The sequence below is a fragment of the Arvicola amphibius genome, chromosome 6, assembly GCF_903992535.2.
Source record: "Arvicola amphibius chromosome 6, mArvAmp1.2, whole genome shotgun sequence".
NCBI lineage: Eukaryota > Metazoa > Chordata > Mammalia > Rodentia > Cricetidae > Arvicola > Arvicola amphibius.
In genome coordinates this window covers 42946375-42969188 of record NC_052052.2, presented here as the reverse complement: position 1 = coordinate 42969188, position 22814 = coordinate 42946375, and the positions used below count along the sequence as shown (strand labels likewise).

Sequence of the window (22814 nt, the reverse complement as noted above, 5' to 3'; positions counted from 1 at the left end):
AAGAGAAACTTGAGACCATTTCTTGTAAAGTGTGGAATAAAAAGGTATCCACATTTTCTACTCATATTCAAAACAGCTTCTGAAATCTTGGCCAGAGCAGTTAAACAAGAGAAAGATATACCAGGAATAAAAATAAGGGAGGAAGAAATCAAATTAACTGTTTCAAAGCTGACATTCTATAACTTAATGTTCTCTATTAAAAACCCTTTTAGAGTGTATCAAAAAACTCAGTTAAGAAGAATTTTCAGTAAGTTGCAGCATACAAATGAACATACAAAAGTAGTTGCTTTCTTACACAGCAGCAATGAGATTGCAGAAAAGAAATTAGGAAAAAATTCCCTATTTACAGTAGCTCCAGGTGGGGGGTGGGGGAAAGCTGTACCCAGCCATAAACCTAAGCAAGGACGTGGACAGCTTCTACAAGAGGTCTTTAAGACACTGATAGAAAATGCTAGATATTAGACCTTCCGGGCTCCGGGAATGGAAGAATGCAACACAAGTGCTTGTATTACTATAAGTAATCTATAGCGTCAATGCAATTCCCATCAAAATTCTGATGGCATTCTTCACAGAGCTAGAAAAAAAAATACAAGAATTCATACAGAGCACAAATAGCCATATAAGTCCGAAGAGAGAACACAGCGACAGAAATCACACTGCTTGGTTTCCACACACACTGTTAGGGCACACGCAGCCTGGTAACCACAGAAAACAGACATAGGCTGGTGGGGCAGAATAGTGGCCCCAGAAATAAACCCAATCACTATGACCACCTAATTTTTGACAAAGGTTTTAAAAACACGGAGATGGGAGAAAAAGACCAACCTATTCAAAAAAATGGTGAGGGGAAAACCAGTTATCCAACTGCAGATGAAGTTAGATCCACATCATTGCACCCTGTACAAAAAGCAATTTAAGTGATCAAAGTTTTAATATAAAACCTAAAATACTGAATATGGTAGAGGAAAACACTTTGAAATATAGGTTATAGGAAAGAACTTTCAAAACAGAGCTCTGTGACCACAAGGAACACCCCCCCCAGAATTAACACATGGAACTGTGTGAAGTTAAATTTTTTTCTGCATAGTAAAACAAGCTATCATACAGGGTAAACAGTCCACAGAATAGGATTTTTGTCACTTACGCACCACATAAGGAGCTAATATCCAGAACTGAAAAAGAACTGTAAAAATTAAAGACTGAAAAATCAAAACCAACTAACACATAGGCTAATGAACAGTTCGTTCTCAAGAGAAACACAAATAGCCAGTGTTATTTTTCTTTTTTAGAGGAAATGATGTTTATTAATGAACAGGCCACAGACCTGACAGGATTTTTATGTGCCATTTGTTCCTTAAGTGAAAAATGTAAGGATATTTTAAATATTTATTTTGCTAGGTCTACTTTATGGCTAAGTAAACTAATTCTAAGAAAACTCCTAGATCATCCACTCAATTTATTCCAGAAATAATCACTGGAAATTTACCAATAAGTTTTTTTTAATGTTCAACATCCCTAGCCATCAAGGTAATACAAATGAAAACTACTTTGACATACTATCTCATATCAGTCAGAATGGCTATAACAAAACAAAAAACAACAAAAAACCAAATGAAAAGCCCCCACAGGACACCACCAAACACTCCTGAAAATGTGGACTAGAGAAACCCTTACTCATTGCTGGTGGGTGTGCAAACTAGTACAGTCATTATGGAAATCAGTGTGGCAGTTTCTCAAAAAAATTAAATGCAGGTCCCAGATGTCCCACTCCTGGGCATATACCCAAAGACTTCCATGTCCTACGTACAGAGAGATAGGAGTACATCTATGTATATTGCTATGCAATCCACAATAGCAAGGAAAAGGAACCAGCTTAGCTGCTCATCAATTGATGAATAATGAAATGTGCATTCACACAAGGGAATTTTAGTCATCTATAAATAAAAATAAAATTTACAGAAAAAAATAGATGGGTTGAAAAGTACTATGTTAAGAGAAGTGATCCAAACTAAGAAAGACAAAACTTCATGTTCTCTATCATACAAAGATCTTAGCTCATAATGTCTATGAGTGAAGCCTTAAAAAAGCCAAACTAAACAAAACCAAAACAAAATCAAATGAACTGACAAACAAACAAAAACAGGGAAGGAACTAAGAGAGGGTAAAAATAAATGCTGAATGTAGACAGAGGAAAGCTGACAGGGGCTGGGTCAGGAGGACGGGGTAGGGAAAATGAAAGGAGCAGGAGGAGAATCAACTAACATTTTGTTTGAAAATGTTGCGATGATAACTAAGATTTGTATGGCAACTAAAAAGAAAAATCATTACAACAGATACCAAAGAAATTCAGATTATTAGAACATACTTTGACAGCAACCTGGAAAACCTAAAGGAGTGACACTCCTATACAGCCATAGCCACCACCATGAAACCAAGAAGAAAAACAACTAAACAGATCCGTGACAGACAAGCAATGAGGCCAAAGTGATAAAGTCTCTCGAATCCACACACCACAGGCCCCAAAGGATTCCTTACTGAATTCTCCTAGGTTTTTAAATAATACCTGTGCTCTTCAAACCATACCAGAAAGGAGAAAGAGAAGAATGCTATCAAATTCATTTTATGAAGCCAATACCACCCTGATACAAAACCAGACACTGGCAAACCAAATTCAATACATATAAAAAAGACAATTCACTATTATGAAATTTAGTTAATTCCACAGTTCATTAAGTATGCAAATCAGTAAGTATAATACATCATTACATAAATTAGAGTCAAGGACAGAAACCATATAAACATATTAATCAATGCAGAATTTGGCAAAGCTCAACATTCCCTATATACAACACTCTGAAAGAACTAAGAAAAGGTGAAGCATATACCAACAATAAAGGCCATATACATCAAATCTATAGCCAATATTATACTAGATGAGAAAAACAGTGCATTTCCTCTAAAACCAGGACCATGACAAGGGGGGCCACTTTTATTGATTCTTATTCAATATAGTCCTCAAAATCTTAGCCAGAACAATAAGGCAAGAGAAAGAAATTAAAGTCATACAAATGGGAAGGAAGAGTCAAAGTGCCCCAGTTTGTAGATAGCATGACCTTGTGCTTAAAAGACTTTCAACAGTGAGGTGACTCAGACAGTAAGGACACTTGTTGCCAAGCCTGACATCGATCTCCAGAAGCCGCAGGGTGGGAGGCGAGAACCCACACCAGCAAGTTGTCTTCTGACTCATGAACACTATAGCAAGTATGCAACTCCCACACGTATTAAAGAAAAAGGAAGTGTAAAATATGAAAAAGACTAAACAGTCCATCAAAACCTCTTAGAACTGAAAATCACCCTCGTCAAAATATTAGAATATAAAATCAACATGTAAAGGACCAGTAAACTTCCTCTATAACAATAACAAGCATGCTGAGAAAAAAAATCAAGGAAATAATCTTATTTACTAGAAATGCGAAAAAAAGCAAAATATGGACTGGAGAGATGGCTCAGCAGTTAACATTGGGTGCTCTCCAGGTTCAATTCCCAACACCCATATGGCAGCTCACAATTGTCTGTAACTCCAGTTCCAGTGGCACCAACACCCTCACACAGACATACACCACCAATGCTCATAAAGTCTTTCATAAAAAGCAAAGCATATTGGCGAAAACCTAACAAAAGAAATACAAGATTTTTTCAATGAAATTTTAAACACCTAAGAAAAAAAACTGGAAATGACTCTAGAAGATGGAAATACTTCCACGCTCATAGTTGCCAGAATTCACATTGTTACCTGTCTCATTTTAAAAAGGATGCCAGAAACAGTGATTGGTGGAAATGCCACTGCTTCAACAAATGGCACTACGAAAAAGCTGGATCTCGACAAGGAAAAGAATCAGAATTAATCCATCTGTCTCACTCTGTAAAGTAAAGAAAAAGAGGAAAAGAGACTTAAACTATAGGCACAGGGGACTGGAGAGACAGCTCAGAGGTTAAGAGCACAGGCTGCTCTTCCTGAGTTCAATTCCCAGCAACCACATGGTGGCTCACACTCATCTGTAATGAGATCTGGTGCCCTCTTCTGGCTTGCAGGCATACATGCAAGTAGAACACTGTATACATGATAAATAAAATCTTTATAAAAATATATAACACCTTTGGTGCTAGAGAGATTATTCAGTGATTAAGAGCACTGGCTGCTCTTTCAGAGGACCCAGGTTCAATTCCCAGCACCCACATGGCAGCTCACAACTGTTTGTAACTCCAGTTCCAGGGCACCCAGCACCCATGGCAAAACAGCAATGCACAAAAAAAGATATAGTGGAAAAGTGAGTGTACTGGCTCATGAGCAGCCCTAAGAGGCACAGAAGGAAGACAGGGGATGTAGGATCTGCTATGAACATCACCTGCTCTCTCTTTCTCTTCACCTAAGAGTCTTACTCAGACTTCCGGTGGGTCACAGCCCTCAACAAGCGCCCCGTTTGTCTGCACCACCCCACACTGTACAATTGTACACACAGCCTGTGGCTCCTCCAGACACCCTCTTTCCTGCCTCAGGCCCATGGGACATGCTGTCCTCTGTGGCTGGGATGTATTTCTCACTCATGCCCTCCATTGCTTGAGCTGTGTCGTACTTCCCTATGGCACAGCGGCCATCACTTCCATCAGAACAGCCATGGCTGCTCACCTCAAGATTGGGCTTATAAATAGTTGACATTCTTTCCCAGAAGGAGGGAGTGGGAAAAGGAGAAACTGGGCCCTCACTTGTCATTCAGTGGCTTTCTCCCACACCCCCACAACTATTGTGTAATTCTGCCCTAATTACATGTGGTCAAAGCAGATGTTATACTTACGTGAAAAAAAATCTACAAAATCCATCACAATGAATAAATGTCAGCAAAGCATTTGTATTTTCAAAGTAAAAAGAGGGTAGGTGGTAGACTGCTTGTCTTGCATGCATGGGACTCGGGTTTAATATCCGCCATGTCATAAACTGGGAATAACGGTACATGCCTCTAATCCCAACACTTGGAGGATCAAGTGTTTAAGGTTACTCTCAGCTTCATAGGTAAAAGTGGGCTACATGAGACCTTGTCTCCAAAATATCAAGAGGGAAGGAGAAAGAACAGAGATGGGAAAGGAGAGGAGGACAAAGAGGAGGAAGCAATGCTCCCAGTAGTACTGGTAATAATCAATAAAATGGTACATTTATAGCAGCGGTGTAGCAATGGTAGAAGACGTGTTCAGTCACCTGAGGAAACCCAAGTACACCCATGGCTCTTCCAAGGAGTAAAACAACAAATCTTTCCCCTTACAACTGGGCAATTTGTAATCAAATAGAACACCAAGATGTGTGTGGCTCAGCCTGAAAATACAGTGTACAGCAACAAAGACAAAAATGTGCAGCAATGGCCTGAAATCTCCAGTGAGTCAGAAGCAATTTTTTTCTGAGAAAGCTTTCTCAGGAATTATTAGCTGAAACACAGAATATTAGCTTAGTGACTGGACAGAAACAAAAATAGCTTTCAAATTAACCAGATTTTAATTGGATTTTGTGGAAAATGTGGACACGCAATCAGGCCATTTTCTCTTGTGTGTGTTGCCAATGAGTTCCATAGAGTGCAAACATTAATTAGACAGAACCTGCAAATATGAAATGCTTTGAAATTCACTAATCTTTTCTACATGGTTACTGAAGAAAAATCCTTCCCACCAATCATTTAACTCACAAAAATGCATTAACAAATAAAAGTGAAATTAGAATCTATAGTTATTTAAACAAAATCACTGTGAGTCTGTTGTCTTCTGTTCTGAAACCAATGTAAAAAGTAGTTCCATTTCAGTCATTTAACAATGTTTTCAAATAGAGACATACTCTAGCCCTGCACTAAGGAGTAACACATCATGGGACTATTTTACAGGCTAAAGATAAATGGTGTTCCTGAAAAACAAATCAAGTAATTACTATCCAGTAATATGTTATGACCATACACATCATCTAGTATCTGTCAACTTTCAATTTTATTGTTTACACTCAAAAAACACTGTATAGAAGTGAAACGTGATTAAAAACACAATCATTGCCCCCAAAATAATATCAAAATACTATCCTTCAAGGTCATAGTTCATAACAACTTCACAATCAACACTCAAAACAGTACAACCATGGTATTTGTGAACAGTCTTGACAGAAAGCTGTATTTTGGTACATTAAGGCAGCTTCAGTCAACATTCTGAATAACAATATTTACTAAAACAAAAGACATTTTGATACTTAGATATTTGAGGTTTTCAGGAAATTTGAAGTGTCTTACAATAAGAACACTATAATTTGTGAAACTGTGTCTTAAACATTCTTAGCACTATGCTCTTATTACATACGACACCTAAAAACGAGATACTCATCCTGTCGGTATCAAAGTTGTCTAGTAAAAAAGCCAAGACTGACGCTGAATGTGTGACTATAAACCCCACTTCCAGGTTTTCAAACAGCTTCTCACACACATCTGTGAGGTAGGTTATTATCCACATTTTGTACAAGAGAGAACTACACAGGGTCACAAAGCTGTGCTGCGATAGGAGCAAACAGTGAATTCGATTTCAATTAGACTCGGTCTTCAACTCTGCGTTTCTTTCCTTTATATACTTTAAAACATAAAGATTGCTAGTAATTGCATTCATTTTTTAAAGCACAAGAAAGTAGCCAAATATTTGCCCAGGTGGCTTTTAAAAGTGATATAAATGAAACAGAAACTCTATTCAGTGAAGAACTTCTAGTGGTGATGGTGTGAGGTTTGGTCAAGTGGAACTGAAGAGGCAGAAGCAAACCACGTGACCCTTTGTGGGGCAGCTCACAGGGAAACAGAAAACTCAAAAGAAAATGGAGTTTGATCGTGTGTTTGCTTTAATATGCTTTTTCTCTGCAGTTATTTGAGAAGGCACCAGGAACTGTTTCTTTCTTTGTGTAGACTGTGGGTCTATGTCTCTTCCATTTTTGGAAAATGTTCTCCATCTAGAAAAATGGGCTTCATTTGGTAACAAATATTGTTTACAAGAGACTTTTAGCTATGAAAATGCACATTCATATTAATAGGAGAAAAATAAAAATGCAATTCTTTTTTCCTAGGAGGCTTCTGTTTTTCCTTAAAACTTTAACACAAAGTAGCAAATCTTGAATTTAAAAAAAAAAAATCACTGTATAAACCTTTTTTTAAAAAAAAGTCTATTTTCAAATTTTTCTTCATTCTAGGACATTCTACAAATCCTTAACTATTTTTTAAAACTGGAAAGAATATTATACCCTATAATTTCCTTAATTGCACTTTAAATATAGTTGAATTGACCCACCCTGCTTGTCCAAATAACTGCGAATTACTTCTATAAAATCCGAACTGCTAATAGACACAAACTCTAGTTACCAAAAGTCACATGCAGTTACAAACGGCATTGCTGTACATGGCTGGCAGTAAACATTGATGTTGGCTCACAAAATACAGGCCTGCAGTCTGAGAACTTCTAGATGGGACCTGATTCTTATCAGGTTATGGCTGAAGAAGTTTAATCAAAACTTAACACAGTCTAGACTGTGGGTCCTGTTCCTCATGCTATAACCAGTGCTATCAACCACATCACAAATATTCAAGGAAAGGCTGGTAAAGAAGTCACTTACTTATTGAAATAATGTGTATGTTTATGTACATATACCTATATGGATGCTTTAAAGCTCACTAAATTAAGTTGCGTTTCCAAGTTTTAAAAAGCTTGAGAGAACCTCTTTCAAGCCAGTAGTGACCAGGTCGTTCATAGAGAGTGCTCTATGAAAAAAGTGTCAAATCATTTCTGCACAAAATAAAAAGTCACCAATATGAAATTTAGATAAGCCTGTGTTTGCTAACAGTCACAACTTAGAGAGGGACTTGGGCTAGTTTTCCTCTATAAAAAGAGAGTGTACTTTAAGAATCACATAATAAGGGCAGGGAGTTTAGGTCCGTGGTCAAGCACTTGGTTCACGCATGTGAAGCCCTGGGTTCAATTCCCAGTAAAAAGCTTCCCACACCCCAAAATCACATAAATAAAATTGAAGAAAAAAATTACGTTCTATAAATTTTTCTATATTTCAAGCACCCTCAATAACTTATACTTATAAAAATCAATATAATCATAAATATTTCACATAATTACATCTAACTAGTACAATCAACTAGCTTTTATGATTAAACTAGATAAATTCAGTTACAACTACTGTGTGTCACTCCAGGACTCACAAGCAATACACCAGTGTTCAGTTTTAGTACTTGCCTATCAGATGTCTCACAAACTCCAACTGTTCAGCCCAGAAGAAAGGTTAAGTGACTGGTACCACTGAATCCACGTGAGGCACTCACGACTTATGGAGAGGCTGCTGTCCCTGCTCACTGGACTGGTCACTGAAAGGGGACATGAACAGAGCTGGAAATTGTTAGCACTACCACCAGATTATCAGCCATTTTCTGACTAATGCTCAATTCACGTGGGGCTCTTGATTTGCGCTCCGGCCGTCCACGGAGCTGTGTTTACACCTTTGAAATGCCTCAAACCAGGACAGAGCCTTCATACCAATATAAAAATACAGATACATAAAAAGAGAACACTAACACAAATTCTCTCAAGAAGTAAACAAGGCAGAACTTCAGAGCTCAAAGGGGCACTAGCAATTCTCTCTATCCCTTGCATCTTGGGATCTCACAATTGAGGCCGAGTCCAAGATGGAACTTCCTCAGACATGCACACAGCCTTCACCCAAACTTTTCAACGGAGTTGCTGAGAACTGCTGAAATCCTGATTCCTACTTTAAAGTCATAGGTAACTGAAGGAAAGGTAACAGGTAGAGATATGCCAGACTGAAGAGTTTCAGGTCTTTAAACCAACACAAACCACACAGGTCTATGAGAAGATCCCACATTTTTATAGGAGACTTCACAGTAGTTTAACTTACTAACCAGTGAGCAGACAGAGCCGTAGGGTCTGTGGTAGGTATGTTTCAGGATATTAAATTGTATAAATCAATGTGGGGCCCACATTAACTGAGCATGCTTACATGTTAGTAGATACTACACCTAAAGCAGTATAAAAATCTGATTTGGTTGTTTATGATTATTTTCCAATTATATTTCATTTTATCTCAAGTATTAAATTTGTATTCCCTGAGTACAAACTAGCTAAGAAAAAAGGACACCCAGAACTATATAAGTATCTTTGAAGACTTACTTGCATGACGTAGAGACTTCACTGTGCTAAATAAGCCACTTCCCTGACACACGAGGACACATATTTCCGCTTAGCTTGGGCCCCTGGCTTCTCTCTGCACATGACCAGAGGTTGCAAGGGGCTCTAAAATGGTTTCTTCATCCAAACAAAACCCTAACTTGTGAATGGTTTGCTTTTCTCTCTCCCTTTAGACTTCATTTGAGACAACTTCGATTTTGGTTTCCCAAATCAAAGTACTTAGAAAATGTTCAGTGGCCATCAATTTTGAATGAATTCAAACTGACTGGCTCTCCATGAAGCAACACCAGAAAGTCACTGGTCTCTTATTCCTCTGGTTTTTCATAAGTAACCTTGTCTAAGACTTTCCAGTCATCCACTGAGTGAAGAACAGAATGGAAATTCTACCTAAAAAACATCAGTCTGATTAAGAAACCCAAGCTGTGACACAAGCTGCGGGCTCTGGATAAGCATACCCGCATGGTAAAGGGCGTGGCTCTGAACCTGAATCAGGCTGTCCACAGCAAGTGAAAGGGAAGGAGTGCTGTCTGAAGTGTCACGACCACACTGGGTGTGGCACTTGGGGACAGCTGTTTTCCATACTTTCTTATGGGATGTTCAGGCTTCTTTATTGTTTACCTCATGAAACAGGGTCTTGATATCTATCTAGTCTAGTTTGGCCTCAAAGTATCTTCCTGCCTCATGCTCCCCAGTGGGATTACGGGTAAGCAACATCCTCAGCAGATGTTTAAAAACAGTAAACTAGTTCAGGCAAAGTAGGGCCACACACAATTATGTGGCCTTTTTCTGAACGAACTCATCAAATATTTTAGTGCTGCTTCTGTAAAGTGCAGCACAGAACACAATGTTTTTCAAAATGAGTCCGTGGTATTTCTTTGATTTAGGAAATGCTATTTTAGAACAAGATGGAATCCATTTCCGGGGCATAAATAAGGCCCCCACTTATAACCTAACAGTAATTATCCCTAGGTTAGCCTGATATTAACTCAATACTTGCTATGTCCAGTGTTGACTGAAGTGTGAGAACTTTAAAATTTGCAAAGCAGTCTTTCCTTCTCTGTTCCCAAGAGCAAAGAAAAAAAAAACTGTGCTATGAGTTGGGTGGTGGTGGCGCACACCTTTAATGCCAGCACTCGGGAGGCAGAGGCAGGCGGATCTCTGTGAATTCGAAGCCAGCCTGGTCAACAAGAACTAGTTCCAGGACACTAGTTCTAGGACTGTTACACAGAGAAGCTCAGCCTCAAAACAAACAAACAAACAAAAATACCTATGCTATGACAAAATTCTAGCTTCTATTTTGCTAGATGAGTCACCAAATTCTCTCTGCAAACCAATTTATCCTATCACCTAGACTCACAAAATAATTATATTTTGAAATGTTAAAAGAAAAGAAATAAAATGACCTTCAGTTCTCCTGAAATTCAATAGGCAACTGTCAATCTGGGTATTAATAAACAATGGAACAAATAAGATAATAGTAAATAATTTTTAGTTCTCCAATAGCATCATAATTATTCAAACAAAGTAGTTTTGCGATGAGCAAGCTCCTAACACCAAATTCACTAGACTAAGAGAGTATTCTGGCAACTTTCCTGCCTTCAAAACTGTTGAGGATATTGTAATTAGAGGTAAGGAATCCAATAATTTCCTTATTTCAAAGCCTCCCATTCATAATTAGAAAAATATTATGAGCAGGTATTTCCCTCCCATACACACACACACACACACACACACACACACAAAGGGTATGCATACATTTGGAGAAGTCAAAATTATGTCACATCCATAAAACACATTAGACAAAACAGGACTAAATATTGCTATTAAAATAACTACTAAAATTACCACCTATTGCCACAAGATGGCAATCTTTCAAAGATTAAAAACTCAAGTTACCTTAATTGTACACCCACCCTCTTTCTCAAATTGGAGAAAGGGTCCTTTAGATTTTGATATTGAAAACTGGAGTGATAAGTATTGACCATCATTTTCTAAAAGAACTACAAAATTATCTGATGTGATATGATGCAAACTCATGATTTCAAAGCTATTTAAAGACAGATAACCCTGTCTTCCGTAAACACACGAGAAACTTGGTCTCATAGTCTCATCGCTCTTCTTGGTAGACAGAAAATACAGCATTTTTGGTAAAGAGAGACCTGTCGAGGCTTCTTTCATTTTCAAGAGCTTAAGAATTCCTACGATAAATCAGGTCGATGATTTTGTTAATCACAACATAAATACAATAAATGAATAAATATATTATTAGATAAATTATACATAATTTAAAAATACTTTTACTAAAACAAAATATAATCAATTAACTTTATCCTGCTTTATAGTGTTTTTATCTTAAATTAAAAAAACTTGCACAAAAAAGTTTGGTTCTTTTTGATTAAAAGCACTGATGTGTCAATACATACATGTATATATGTAAACAACACATATACTTATTCCAGGAGAAAATACTTTAAATGTTTAAGGCTTCCCTGTCCAATCAGGTTCAACAGTGAAGGTCACCGCAGATGAGCTTCGGAAGTACACTAAGGTCCTAAGGACAAAACAGGATTTTGAACTAAAGATTAAAAAAAGGGAACAAAAGATTGAAAACCAATGAACAAAGACAAATGAGAAAGGAGGTGGCATCAATAACTTAAACCTCAGGTGAATTAGTGAAGACATCAGAAGGTCATAACCTCCTGGCCCTCCCAACCCATGTGAGCCCTACCCCAGGCCCATAAGCACAAAATAGATGATCAGAATAGAATTTTCTTTAAGGGGTTGTTGGTATTTTGCCTTGTTTCATTTAACTATGTACTATTTTTGCATGGTTTTGTCTTGCTTGGTGGTGGTGGGATTTAACTAGGGCCTTGTACAAATGTTGAGAATTCTAGATACAGGGCACCTGTTAACAGAAACACAGTCTGTCTGGCTAATACTAGGCAGTATTTTCAGAAACCATTAAAAAGAATTTGGTTTCTAATATTTAGGGGGACAGGATTTTTCAGATTTCTACATTTAAATATTTGATTAGCACAATCTATTTCTTAATCTTCTTGTGCAAGAAAACTGGGTGCCTAGATAATCTAACACATTTTGAAATTTAGAAATTTTGTACACTACACATGAGGGAAGAAGGTACCACCACTCCTAAACTAGCTGGCTCATCAGTGAAGTGTGCTCATCATGTGTAGTGAACTCACAAGTATAAATTAGCAAACATCATCAACACTCATCCATTAAAGGTACTACCTATATTCAAATTTATCATAGGCACAGTAGAATAATAGAGTTCTAAAAGTAAACAAAGTGCCAGACTTCTGTGTTTCTGGTAATTTCAATACATGGCATGTCACCTGGGAATATTCACATCAATTTATATTGCAGAGTATGTAATAACCAAAAGTGAGATACTAATTTAAAGAGTATATGTGATTTTCACAGTGCAGTAACAGAAAGACAGAAACCAGTGGGAGATTATCAACGAGCTAAAGTAGTGATCAGACTGGCACACATTTCAAAAAAATCCATGGTGTGACTGCCCAGGCGGGGGGAAGCTGAGGACAAAGTGCTTCCAGTCAAAGAGCCAGAGAGGGACCCCGAGAGTGAGTGGTTCTCAGCTGTGGTGGAATCAAAGCTTGACCGTGGTCTGTGCAGGCCAGCAGCAGAACAGGACCGCTGAGGTGTTGAGGAACCAGACCTCTGCTCTACCACCTCATCTGAAAGATCAAAGAACAGTGAATGGAGCAAGTGCACTCTTCCAAGTCGTCCCAGAAGCTGCTGCACTGAGAATGGGAAGTAAACAGATCTGAGCACGGGAGCTTAATAAGGACTGTGATGTTCGGTGTTTGGAGTGGAAGAGATGCTATCTCGCCCTTCCCACAACCATCACACGTTACCAATCACTCACTCACAACACTTCCACAGCTGATGCATCTAATCCTTCTCAACACAGGATGCAGCACTTCCACTGAAATGAAAGTGAGCATGCTGACATCTGAAGACAGCTTCCATCTTTGGTCATTTATTTTCTGCTAAAACTACATATTTAATTTCACCTACATTTTTGTTAGGTCTACTTTAAAAACCCCACCCACCATGTCTTTGAGATGATGTGATAGCAGGTCAAACAATGCCAAGTTTCACTTCTCAGAACTCATCCCTACAAGCCTCCTTACCATCAATGCTTTTAAAGTCTAAAAGATAGCTCCGATTGTCAACCAGGTAAAGCTGCAAGCTCATTTTCACATAAGTGCCAGTCACTGGGTTTTTTCTTCTTACTCGAAGATGGTAGGCATTCACTACCTAAAACCAGAAATAAATAAAAACTTAAAACTACACAATGTCTCCCATCTTAGCAAAAAATATCAAAACCAAACATGGGTGAGAGAGAGAAGGATTTGTGCTTGATTCTTCTTCTATGTCACAAGTAATTCGGTATATTTAATCCCACTATCAATACCATTTGTAAAAATTCAGATCCTATAGTCTAGCCTTTAACCCAGATATAGATCTGCTCTAGAGTATTAATAATAATCTTAGTAGCCTTTGCTTCAGTAGTTTTGATAAATAGGGAGCAGAAGGAATAACAGAGCTAAATATTAGTGGCTTGCTGTGGGATAATGCTCTTGTACACTGTAAAATTTGTTACTCATATTGGTTTAATAAAAAGCTCATTAGCCAGTAGCCAGGCAGGAAGTATAGGTGGGGCAACCAGACTAGGAGAATTCTGGGAAGAGGAAAGGCAGAGATGCAGTTACTAGCTAGATGCAGAGGAGGCAAGATGAGAATGTCTCATTGAGAAAAGGTACTAAGCCACGTGGCTAAACATAGACAAGAATTATGGGTTAATTTTAGTTATAAGAGCTAACTAATAATAATCCTGAGTTAATAGACCAAATAATTCGTAATTAATATAACCCTCTGTGTGTTTCTTTAGGACTGAATGGCTGTGGGACTAGGCAGGACAGAAACTACTGCCTACAGTGGCTTAAATCAGGTAGAGTCATACAACACCAACAGCATGATATCCCAAAAATAGTGTAAAACTGCAGATCAGATGAAAAGATTCTGGGCTAGTGTAGGAAGTCCTTCTGTATGTGTGTTGCTTTTATTGGTTAATGAATAAAGAAGCTGGCTTGGTCTGTGATAGGGTAGAATAGAGCTAGGCAGGGGTGGAGGGTGGGAGTGGGGGGACAACTAAACTGAATGCTGGAAGAAAGAAGGCAGAGTCAGGGAAAAGCCATGTAGCCCCACTGGAGACAGACACCAGACGGAACTTCACCCAGTAAGCCACAGCCATGTGGCAATACACAGAATAATGGAGATGGGTTAGTTTAGGATATAAGAGTTAGCCAGAAATATGCTTAAGTTATTGGCCAAACAGTATTACAAATAATATAGTTTCTATATGATTATGTAGGATCAGAGCAACTGGGAACAAACTAACGGCTTCCATCAACACTTGGTTCTTAGAATGTGTCAGATTAGTTACTATATTCTTTCCCTGGATATTTTAAAATGTTGGCATCTCTTTTATTTACATGCTTATAAAGTGAGACAGAATCCCACACAGGGTCTTGAGTCCATAAAAATTCTCCTGCCTCAGGTTCTTGGAGTGCTAGTGTTTGTTACAGGCATGAGCCACTATGCCCAGCAAAATCTTATTTAACTAAATAAACTTGCTTCAGAAAAAGGAGATTGACTTTATTTAAGGAATGTTATCTTATTTAATCATGTAAAAATAATGAAATAAAAGCAAATTAAAATTGATTTATTAAAATGTATTGAATGTTATATGATAAATTTGGAATGTTTTTCCCTTTAATGGCTCACACACCAAAACCTTGAGTCATAGATCTGGAAAGGGACAAGTAGGGAAGAGCTGGGGACAGGCATATGAGAATAGAGAGTTGGGAGAATAGCAAGAATTCTTTCCTTACATATATGAAATTGTTAAAGAACTATCTTAATTTCAAAACATTAAAATAGGCCAGTTAAAGTGGCACACGGCTGAAAGGATATCTTAAATTTTAAAAATGACCCCATATATATTCAAAGAGTTGAGCTGCAACAAAATGTTAACTTGAAAAAGTAAATGTATGCTGATAGTAGAAAATACAGCATAATCAAGTGTGACAGTTAAAACTCAACAGCATTGGAACCATTAAAGACTACGGGACCTTTGAAGTCGTGCTGAATGCATTTCATATAATGAGATGGCCATGGTGTGGGGAGAAGAGATGGAGGCTACAGATCTGAAATGGTATGGTCAGGTATCAAGCTGACAGAGGAGGGCTCGTGATGGTTAATACTGTCAACGTGACAAGGTCTACAGTCACCTAGAAGACAAACCTCTGGGCATGTCTGTGAGAAATGTTTTAGATGGGGCAATCTGAAGTGGGAAAGTCTACTCTAAATGTGGGCAGCACTGTTTTATATGCTAGAGTCTGGACTGGGCATCAGCCTTCATGGCTTTCTGCATGTGGCAGGCATCTGTCTCACACCTGCCTCCATGGCTTCCTTCTGGGATGAACTACATCCTCAGGCTGGGGGTCTAAATAAACCCTTCCTTCCTTAAGTTCCTTTGTCAGGGATTTTGTCACAGCAGTGAGGAAAGAACTAGCAAACTAAGGATGAAAAACATCAGAAAATTTCTCAACTTGAAGAAATTACTTGTTGACAGAATGAACAGGCTTGAAACATAATATATATTGAACACTAACTGCCATAGCCATCGACCATGTGTGCCAAAAAAGCATGAAAAGAAAACATACACCCTGGAAAAGGTGAGAAGAAATTGCCTTTCAAGATTTCAGATTTCAGAAATGTTGCTATGAAACAGGTGGGCTGTTTTCTCAGATAATTTTGATTACTTGGACAAGAATGCTATTCTGTAACTCAAAATATGTTCCCAGCATCAACAGTTCTTTAGCCTTTAATATGTTTTGATAGTGTGTTATATAGTTTAAAAGAATGAACCGTGTCTATCAAAAACATGAAGTCCACTACAATTATTTCTAAATCAAAAACAACTTTATGTGGACCTCAATACTCAACTGCTTTAAAAACTTATTATATTAAAAAAATTTCTCTTCACACAGCCTTAGTACATTGTGATTTCCTACCTTCCATTCAAAATCCAGCTGCTTCATAGCTCGGTACACTTCAGCCATAATATCATATGGTTTGCTCTGGCTTCGGATTCCAAGATGCCACTTGGCTTTTTTCACAGCTAAAGATTTGGGCTTCGTTGTGTTCAGTGCATCCAAAGGACACCGTGCTTTGGGGCTGTCTGCTATAAGAGGTGGCATCCTTTCAGGATGTGGTTTCAGGCCTGGGGGGATATGCATGGCACTGTCATCCATAAAAGAACCAGTTGGCGGACTGGAGGCGAGGTAGAACTCACTGGCTTGGTTCATTATTCTCCGATTGTCGATGATAAGATGATATGCCACCGCAAGCTGGTCTTGAGGGTCGCCGCTGTATAAGCTGCTCGTTACTTCTGACTCTGTACACTCAAATTTTTCACATACTTCTTTCACAGCCTCATCATCAATGACGTTAGCATCATAGGAGGGGTCTTCAGGAAATAGGTAACTGGGCAAATCCTGTTTAAACCATTCATGTTCTCTAGGAAAAACACCATATACACTGTTATAAGAACATGCTTTAGTAAGTCCCAAATAATTTAGACATGGGGCAATATAACACAAAGACTCCAAAACCCTGGTCTCCAGCTCCAGTTCTGCTGCTATTGGCTATGGGACCCTGGGGCCAGTTAATTAATCTCTAGCCTTAAATAAATACAGACATTTAGACTTGGACTATTTCCTTGAAAATGAACAAAGTGGGTCTGTCACTTCCAGGAAAACAACTAGCAACATTTATGGTCGATGACAGAATCTGAGTTCCCAATCAAAATTCCAGATGCTGTGTAGTAATTATGCCTGCCTCCTGGGGTTTGATGGTTTCTCAAGACCTAAAGATGTTCTGATGAAGTTAGTATTGATAATAATGAATATGATTTCTGATAGTGTAAAATGAAATGTAAGAAATCTGTATATTTCAATAATGCAAGATCTCTCAATGAAATGACAGAAGTATACAGGCATATAAGAATCACTTAAAATTTAAAACATTATATCCCTATAGAGTGATAAAGTACAAAAGTTAATTGATTTTTTTTCTCATTTGATATTGCAAACTATAAGCTGGCAGGTTAAACTTTGCTTTAGTATCAAAGAATATTACTATTATCTGATGGCTATTAAGTACTCTTTTATTTTTCAGCCACTTACCTGAGTTCAGATTTCCTCAAGAACTTCAACTAATATAAAATATTGCAAGATTAGCCTGGTGGTGGTGGTGAACATCTTTAATCCCAGCACTTGGGAGGCAGAGACTAGTGAATCTCTGTGAGTTTGAGGCCAGCCTGGTATATAAAGTGAGTTCCAAGAGAGCCAGGACTATTACACAGAGAAACCCTGTCTTGAAAAATCCAAAATAAACAAAACTGCAAGATTAAATGAAGAATTTAATTGAGAATTTGATTAAACTAGACACTGAGAACATTTATAAAAGTGTATAGAGAGATTACTATTAGGCTTGGTTATATACACTTATTATCCTAGCTATTCAGGGGACGATTCAGAAGAGTCTCAAGTTCAAGGCTTGCTTCAGCTACAAAAGAAATTAGTGAGACCTTATCTCAACTAAGATGTAAAAGGAGATAGGGGAAGGGAACAGAGATGTAACTCAGTGGTAGAGTGTTGGCCTAGGAACTACAAGGCTCTAGATCAAATCCTTGGGTTTTTTTGTTTGTTTAAGACATTTAAATGAATAGATTTTTTAAAAAAAATAAATTCTAATTTTAATTATTATATGCTAACTACTGGTATATCATTCACTAAAAATTATTTGAGGTCCTCAATATCAAGAAGGTAGAGATACTAAAACTTAAACTTTTCCATTTATAGGTAGTCCAGGCAGACCTTGAACTTGCTATGTATCTAAAGATGACCCTGAACTTCTAATCCTTTGCCTCACCTCCCCAGGGCTGGGATTATAAATATGCAACCTGCACCCAGTTTATGCAGTGCTGGGGATCAAACATAGGACTCTGTGAATAAGTGTAAGCGTATGAGAAATAAGTTACATCCACTGTCCTTGACAAACAGGATAGTGCACCATTAAATATAAGCCACACATGGCATATTTTAGTATGAAAATGCAGTCCCTAATTTAAAATAACTTAGAAAGAAATAACCAAGTATATAAATGAATCATGACATAACCTAAGTTACAGTTTTATTGTTGCAAAATGAGAATTATAACAGCTACCTATAAACAGTCAGTACAACAAAACAGGTTAAATAGTATAATGCTTGATGTTAATCAACTGTCAAAAGTTTTAATTTTTATGCCTGTTGAAGTATACTTTATCAAATTAAAAATACTCATATTGAAATATCAAACATAAAATAGTGAGAACTATAGCTCTAAGTTATTACTTTAAGTATAGAAATTTGCCATTATTTTGTCCTTTTGGTTGTGAGCTTTAGCCTGTAATGGTTAAGCCATCTTGCCAGTCCAGAATATCACGATTGTACAGCACTTCCTATGGGCCAATTAACTCATTTTAACAGATTCATTTACATTTTTTCTTCTAAAGTCTGTAAATATATAAAAACCTATTTTGAAGTACAGAATTAATCCTGTCACTGTTATAAATTTATCAGGGCTCACTTCAGCAAGTACAATTGCATCAGCATGTCTAATTTTTCTTCTGGCCCTGTTAGAAGTATTTATCCCACAGAATTGTGAACAGAGGTCTCTCCCCTGCTGCTGCACTTCCATAACTGAGTCTGGCAGCAATTCTACAGGTGTGCATTCGTGTGCATGAGGCCTGGGCACTGGTACAGGCCAGGGAAAGTAAACAACGCTGTGGTCTGAGTGCGGGACGCCCGCCCACCAGTGCTGGCATTAGGATGTGTGACTCCCAGCTAGTGCTGCTGCTTAGGAAGGCCGTGAAATCTGTTAGCAGGGGGAGCTTCACTTAACAAAGGAGGTCACTGGGTTAGGCCTTATAGCCCAGCACATTCCTATTGACTCTGCTTCCTGACTGCAGACACAGGGCATTCCCCATGCCTGCAGCGATGCCTTCATCACCATAATGGACTACATCTCCCAAAGCATTAAACCAAATTAAATCCTTCCTCCCTTAAGCTGTTTCTTGCCAGGAGGAAAGAGATACCTAAACGTGTATGTAAGTCCTTGCTTACAAGAGGACTGCAGCGCCAGCATAAACCACCACTTCAGCTGCCCTCTGAGTGCTCCACAGGATACGCAAAACACTTATTCTGGCTCTAAGGGAAAGGGAAAGACTCTGAAAGACGTCAGAAGAATGTGCTTTTCAAACAACCTTTGGAACCTAAGATAAAAACAAAAGCCCTCTAAAAACATACATGTGTATGCATATCACATCATTCCTCTAAAATCATACATAACACGTAGAAGCATCACGTCATTCCTCTAAAAGCATACATAACACGTAGAGACATCACGTCATTCCTCTAAAAGCATACATAACACGTAGAGGCATCACGTCATTCATCTAAAAACATACATAACACGTAGAGGCATCACGTCATTCATCTAAAAACATACATAACATGTAGAGGCATCACGTCATTTATCTAAAAACATACATAACATGTAGAGGCATCACGTCATTTATCTAAAAACATACATAACATGTAGAGGCATCACGTCATTTATCTAAAAACATACATAACATGTAGAGGCATCACGTCATTTATCTAAAAACATACATAACATGTAGAGGCATCACGTCATTCCTCTAAAACCATAGTGTGGTTAGAAGCCAGGAAAACAGAAAGGGGCCTATGAGACAAAAGTATCTTTAAAAGAGAAAGGTGGGGATAGAAACCAAACACCTGAAACATAAAAGGGGCAGGGGAAATATGGGGGCAGAAGAGTACAGTGAAAAAAGTGAAGGCAGGAGAGGTAGAAAAGTGGGGGAGGGGTAGAAGAGAATGCATGCATCTGAATTCAACATGTTCAAACATGTCTCATGCTTCTGTATTTATATAGCATTTTCATTGTATTAAATACTATAAATTTCAAAAAAGGTAAGCCAATTTTATAGTGGTAAGGATTTTAAAAAGGCAATCCTTTACTTCATCAACCATATCTAAAACACCAAGTTCTCCAATTTTCACATCTGAATCTTCAGATCCCTCCTGAAGTTCTACTCTCAGCAAAGTAGTAAAGTAGCAGGTGAATAGAAACGTCTTAATGATGCGGGAGGTGATGCATGCTGGGAATATGTTTTATTACCATTAGTAAATAAAGAAGCTGCTTTTGGCCAATGGCTTAACAGATTAAAGCCAGGCTGAAAGAGATATATAGAGAGTAGCCAGAGGGGAAAGAAACGAGCTGCCAGCTGGAACCTTGCAGGTAGGCCACAAGCCTCGTAGTAAAATATAAAATAATGGAAATGGATTAATTCTAGATGTAAAGCTAGCTAGTAATATGCTCAAGCTAATGACCAAACAGTATTGCAAATAATATAGTTTCTGAGTGATTATTTTGTGGTCTCGGCAGCCGAGAACAAACAAGCGGCCTCCACCTACATCTTAGGACAATTTGGACCCCGATAGTTAGAATGCAAGAAAGGCAATAGGCTGAGACAGGTCAGACACAGTACAAGAATGACACAGTAACAAGGCGCGTGTTCAGGCACATGCTGAACAACCAGAAGCTCTGTACAGTGTGGGGAACCAGAAATGATTTCACTAAGCTGGCGGCGTGTGAGCAGGACATGAAAGAGGACTAGAATGCTATCAGGTCAGAAGATGCAGAAAAGAATCAGAATACAAAACAATCTAACGAAGGGTGCAGGCCCTAAAGTCTAATGGAAAGGATGCAGTGGGGAGGGAATGATACTCTAGGAGACTGCATCCTTCCTATACAGGCTTTAGATGCTTTGTTAGTTAAGCTAATAAGCACAAAAGCAATGTAAAATATCTGAAAGATAAGTGACATAATCAGGTTTGCATAATAAGTTCAAATACTAAAAATTCTTTTTCTTTGAGACAGGGTCTCACTTTGTAGTCTATGCTGGCTTTGAACTTGAGATCCTCCTACCTCATCCTCCTAGGTAAGTGCTGGGATGACAAGCACATGCCACGCATTTGGCCTTAAAATTCTCATAAGATAAAGTGTCATGAAGCAAATATTCTAGTATCACTGTTACTACAATGAGAAGATGTACGGAACAGCAAACTATAATCACCGGATGTCCTTGATAGTTGCTCGCTTCAAGGGGTCCACCTGTAGCATGTGCATCAGGAGAGTGGCAACAGAGCGGTTGAGATACTCCGGGATATAAAACACACCCCCTCGGATCTTCTTAAAGAGTGTAGGCACGTGCTCATCATCGAAGGGGAGGGTGCCACAGAGAAGGGCATACAGGATAACGCCACAGCTCCAGATATCAACCTCGGGACCCGCATACAGCCTGAGAAAGGATGACACAAGCCTCAGTGTAGGCACCAACTCCCCCCATTGTTAATATCCTGCTTCCATACATGCAAAATGCAAACCAACTTGGTATATATTGCTATTTAAGGTTTTCAATGAAATACACAGCAATTCCCAAACCTCAATAATTAATCTTCATAGAAAATGAGCCCAATTAGTTACTAAAATTTGCCAAAAGACTTTTTATTTGTTAAAAATTAATTATAGGTGCTAATTAAAAATTATTAGACTTTCAGGCCAGGCATGATGGCACATGTCTTTAATCCCAGTACTCGGGAGGCAGATGCAGGCAGATCTCTGAGTTCAAGGCCAGCCTGATCTAGAGAGTCCCAAGCTATTTAGCGTAAGACTCTGTCTCAAAAACCAACCAACTAACAAAAATAAATTACACTCTCTCTTTCATTTCTTTAAGTAAGCATAACAGTAGATAACCAAAAACTAGGAAAAAATACAATAATGTATACAGTTTTTTCCCCTTCAGAACTATTTCAAAAAAGAAAATGCTTACTGGACAAAATTTTTGTTCCTAGTCCACACCAAACAAAATCTGAGACAATGAAATATTTAACTGGTAGCATATTGACAGTACTTAACTTACATAACATTAACTTTTCTAAAAAATATTTTTAAATTATATTTTTATATATATGAGTGTGTTGATTACATGTGTGTCTGTGTGGTATTTGTGTGTCTGATACTTGGAGTGGGCAGAAGAGGGTGTCAGAGTTCCCGGAATGGGAGTTACAGGCAGTTTAGAGCCCTGATGTGAGTACCTGAAATCAAACGTGGGTCTTCTGAAGAGGAGCGAGTGCTCCTAAGCACTGAGCCATCTGCCCAGGCCCCATACGACAGAGCTCTGACTACGTCCTTTCAAACCATCTGCTAACTGGGTGGACTAAGACAGTCTGGCTCTAGATGACCCATGTCTGCACCACACACCCCTCACTATTTCTCTTACCTTTCTACCATCCTGCCATTCCCCA

At 38.3% G+C, this 22814-nt stretch overlaps 1 protein-coding gene across 2 annotated transcripts in view; it reads right to left on the bottom strand.

Annotated features, from left to right (window-relative positions):
* Positions 1-5519: 5519 nt before the first annotated feature.
* Prkaa2 (protein kinase AMP-activated catalytic subunit alpha 2) overlaps positions 5520-22814 on the bottom strand; it is a 62710-nt gene continuing 45415 nt past the window's right edge. For both annotated transcript variants that reach the window (XM_038332950.1, XM_038332951.1), the window contains 4 exons: positions 21584-21808; positions 16392-16896; positions 13443-13569; positions 5520-12983 (listed from right to left, as the gene is read on the bottom strand). In XM_038332950.1, the coding sequence (XP_038188878.1) occupies positions 12745-12983; positions 13443-13569; positions 16392-16896; positions 21584-21808 (1096 nt within the window). In that variant the 3' untranslated portion in view covers positions 5520-12744. The remainder of the gene's footprint in view (positions 12984-13442; positions 13570-16391; positions 16897-21583; positions 21809-22814) is intronic.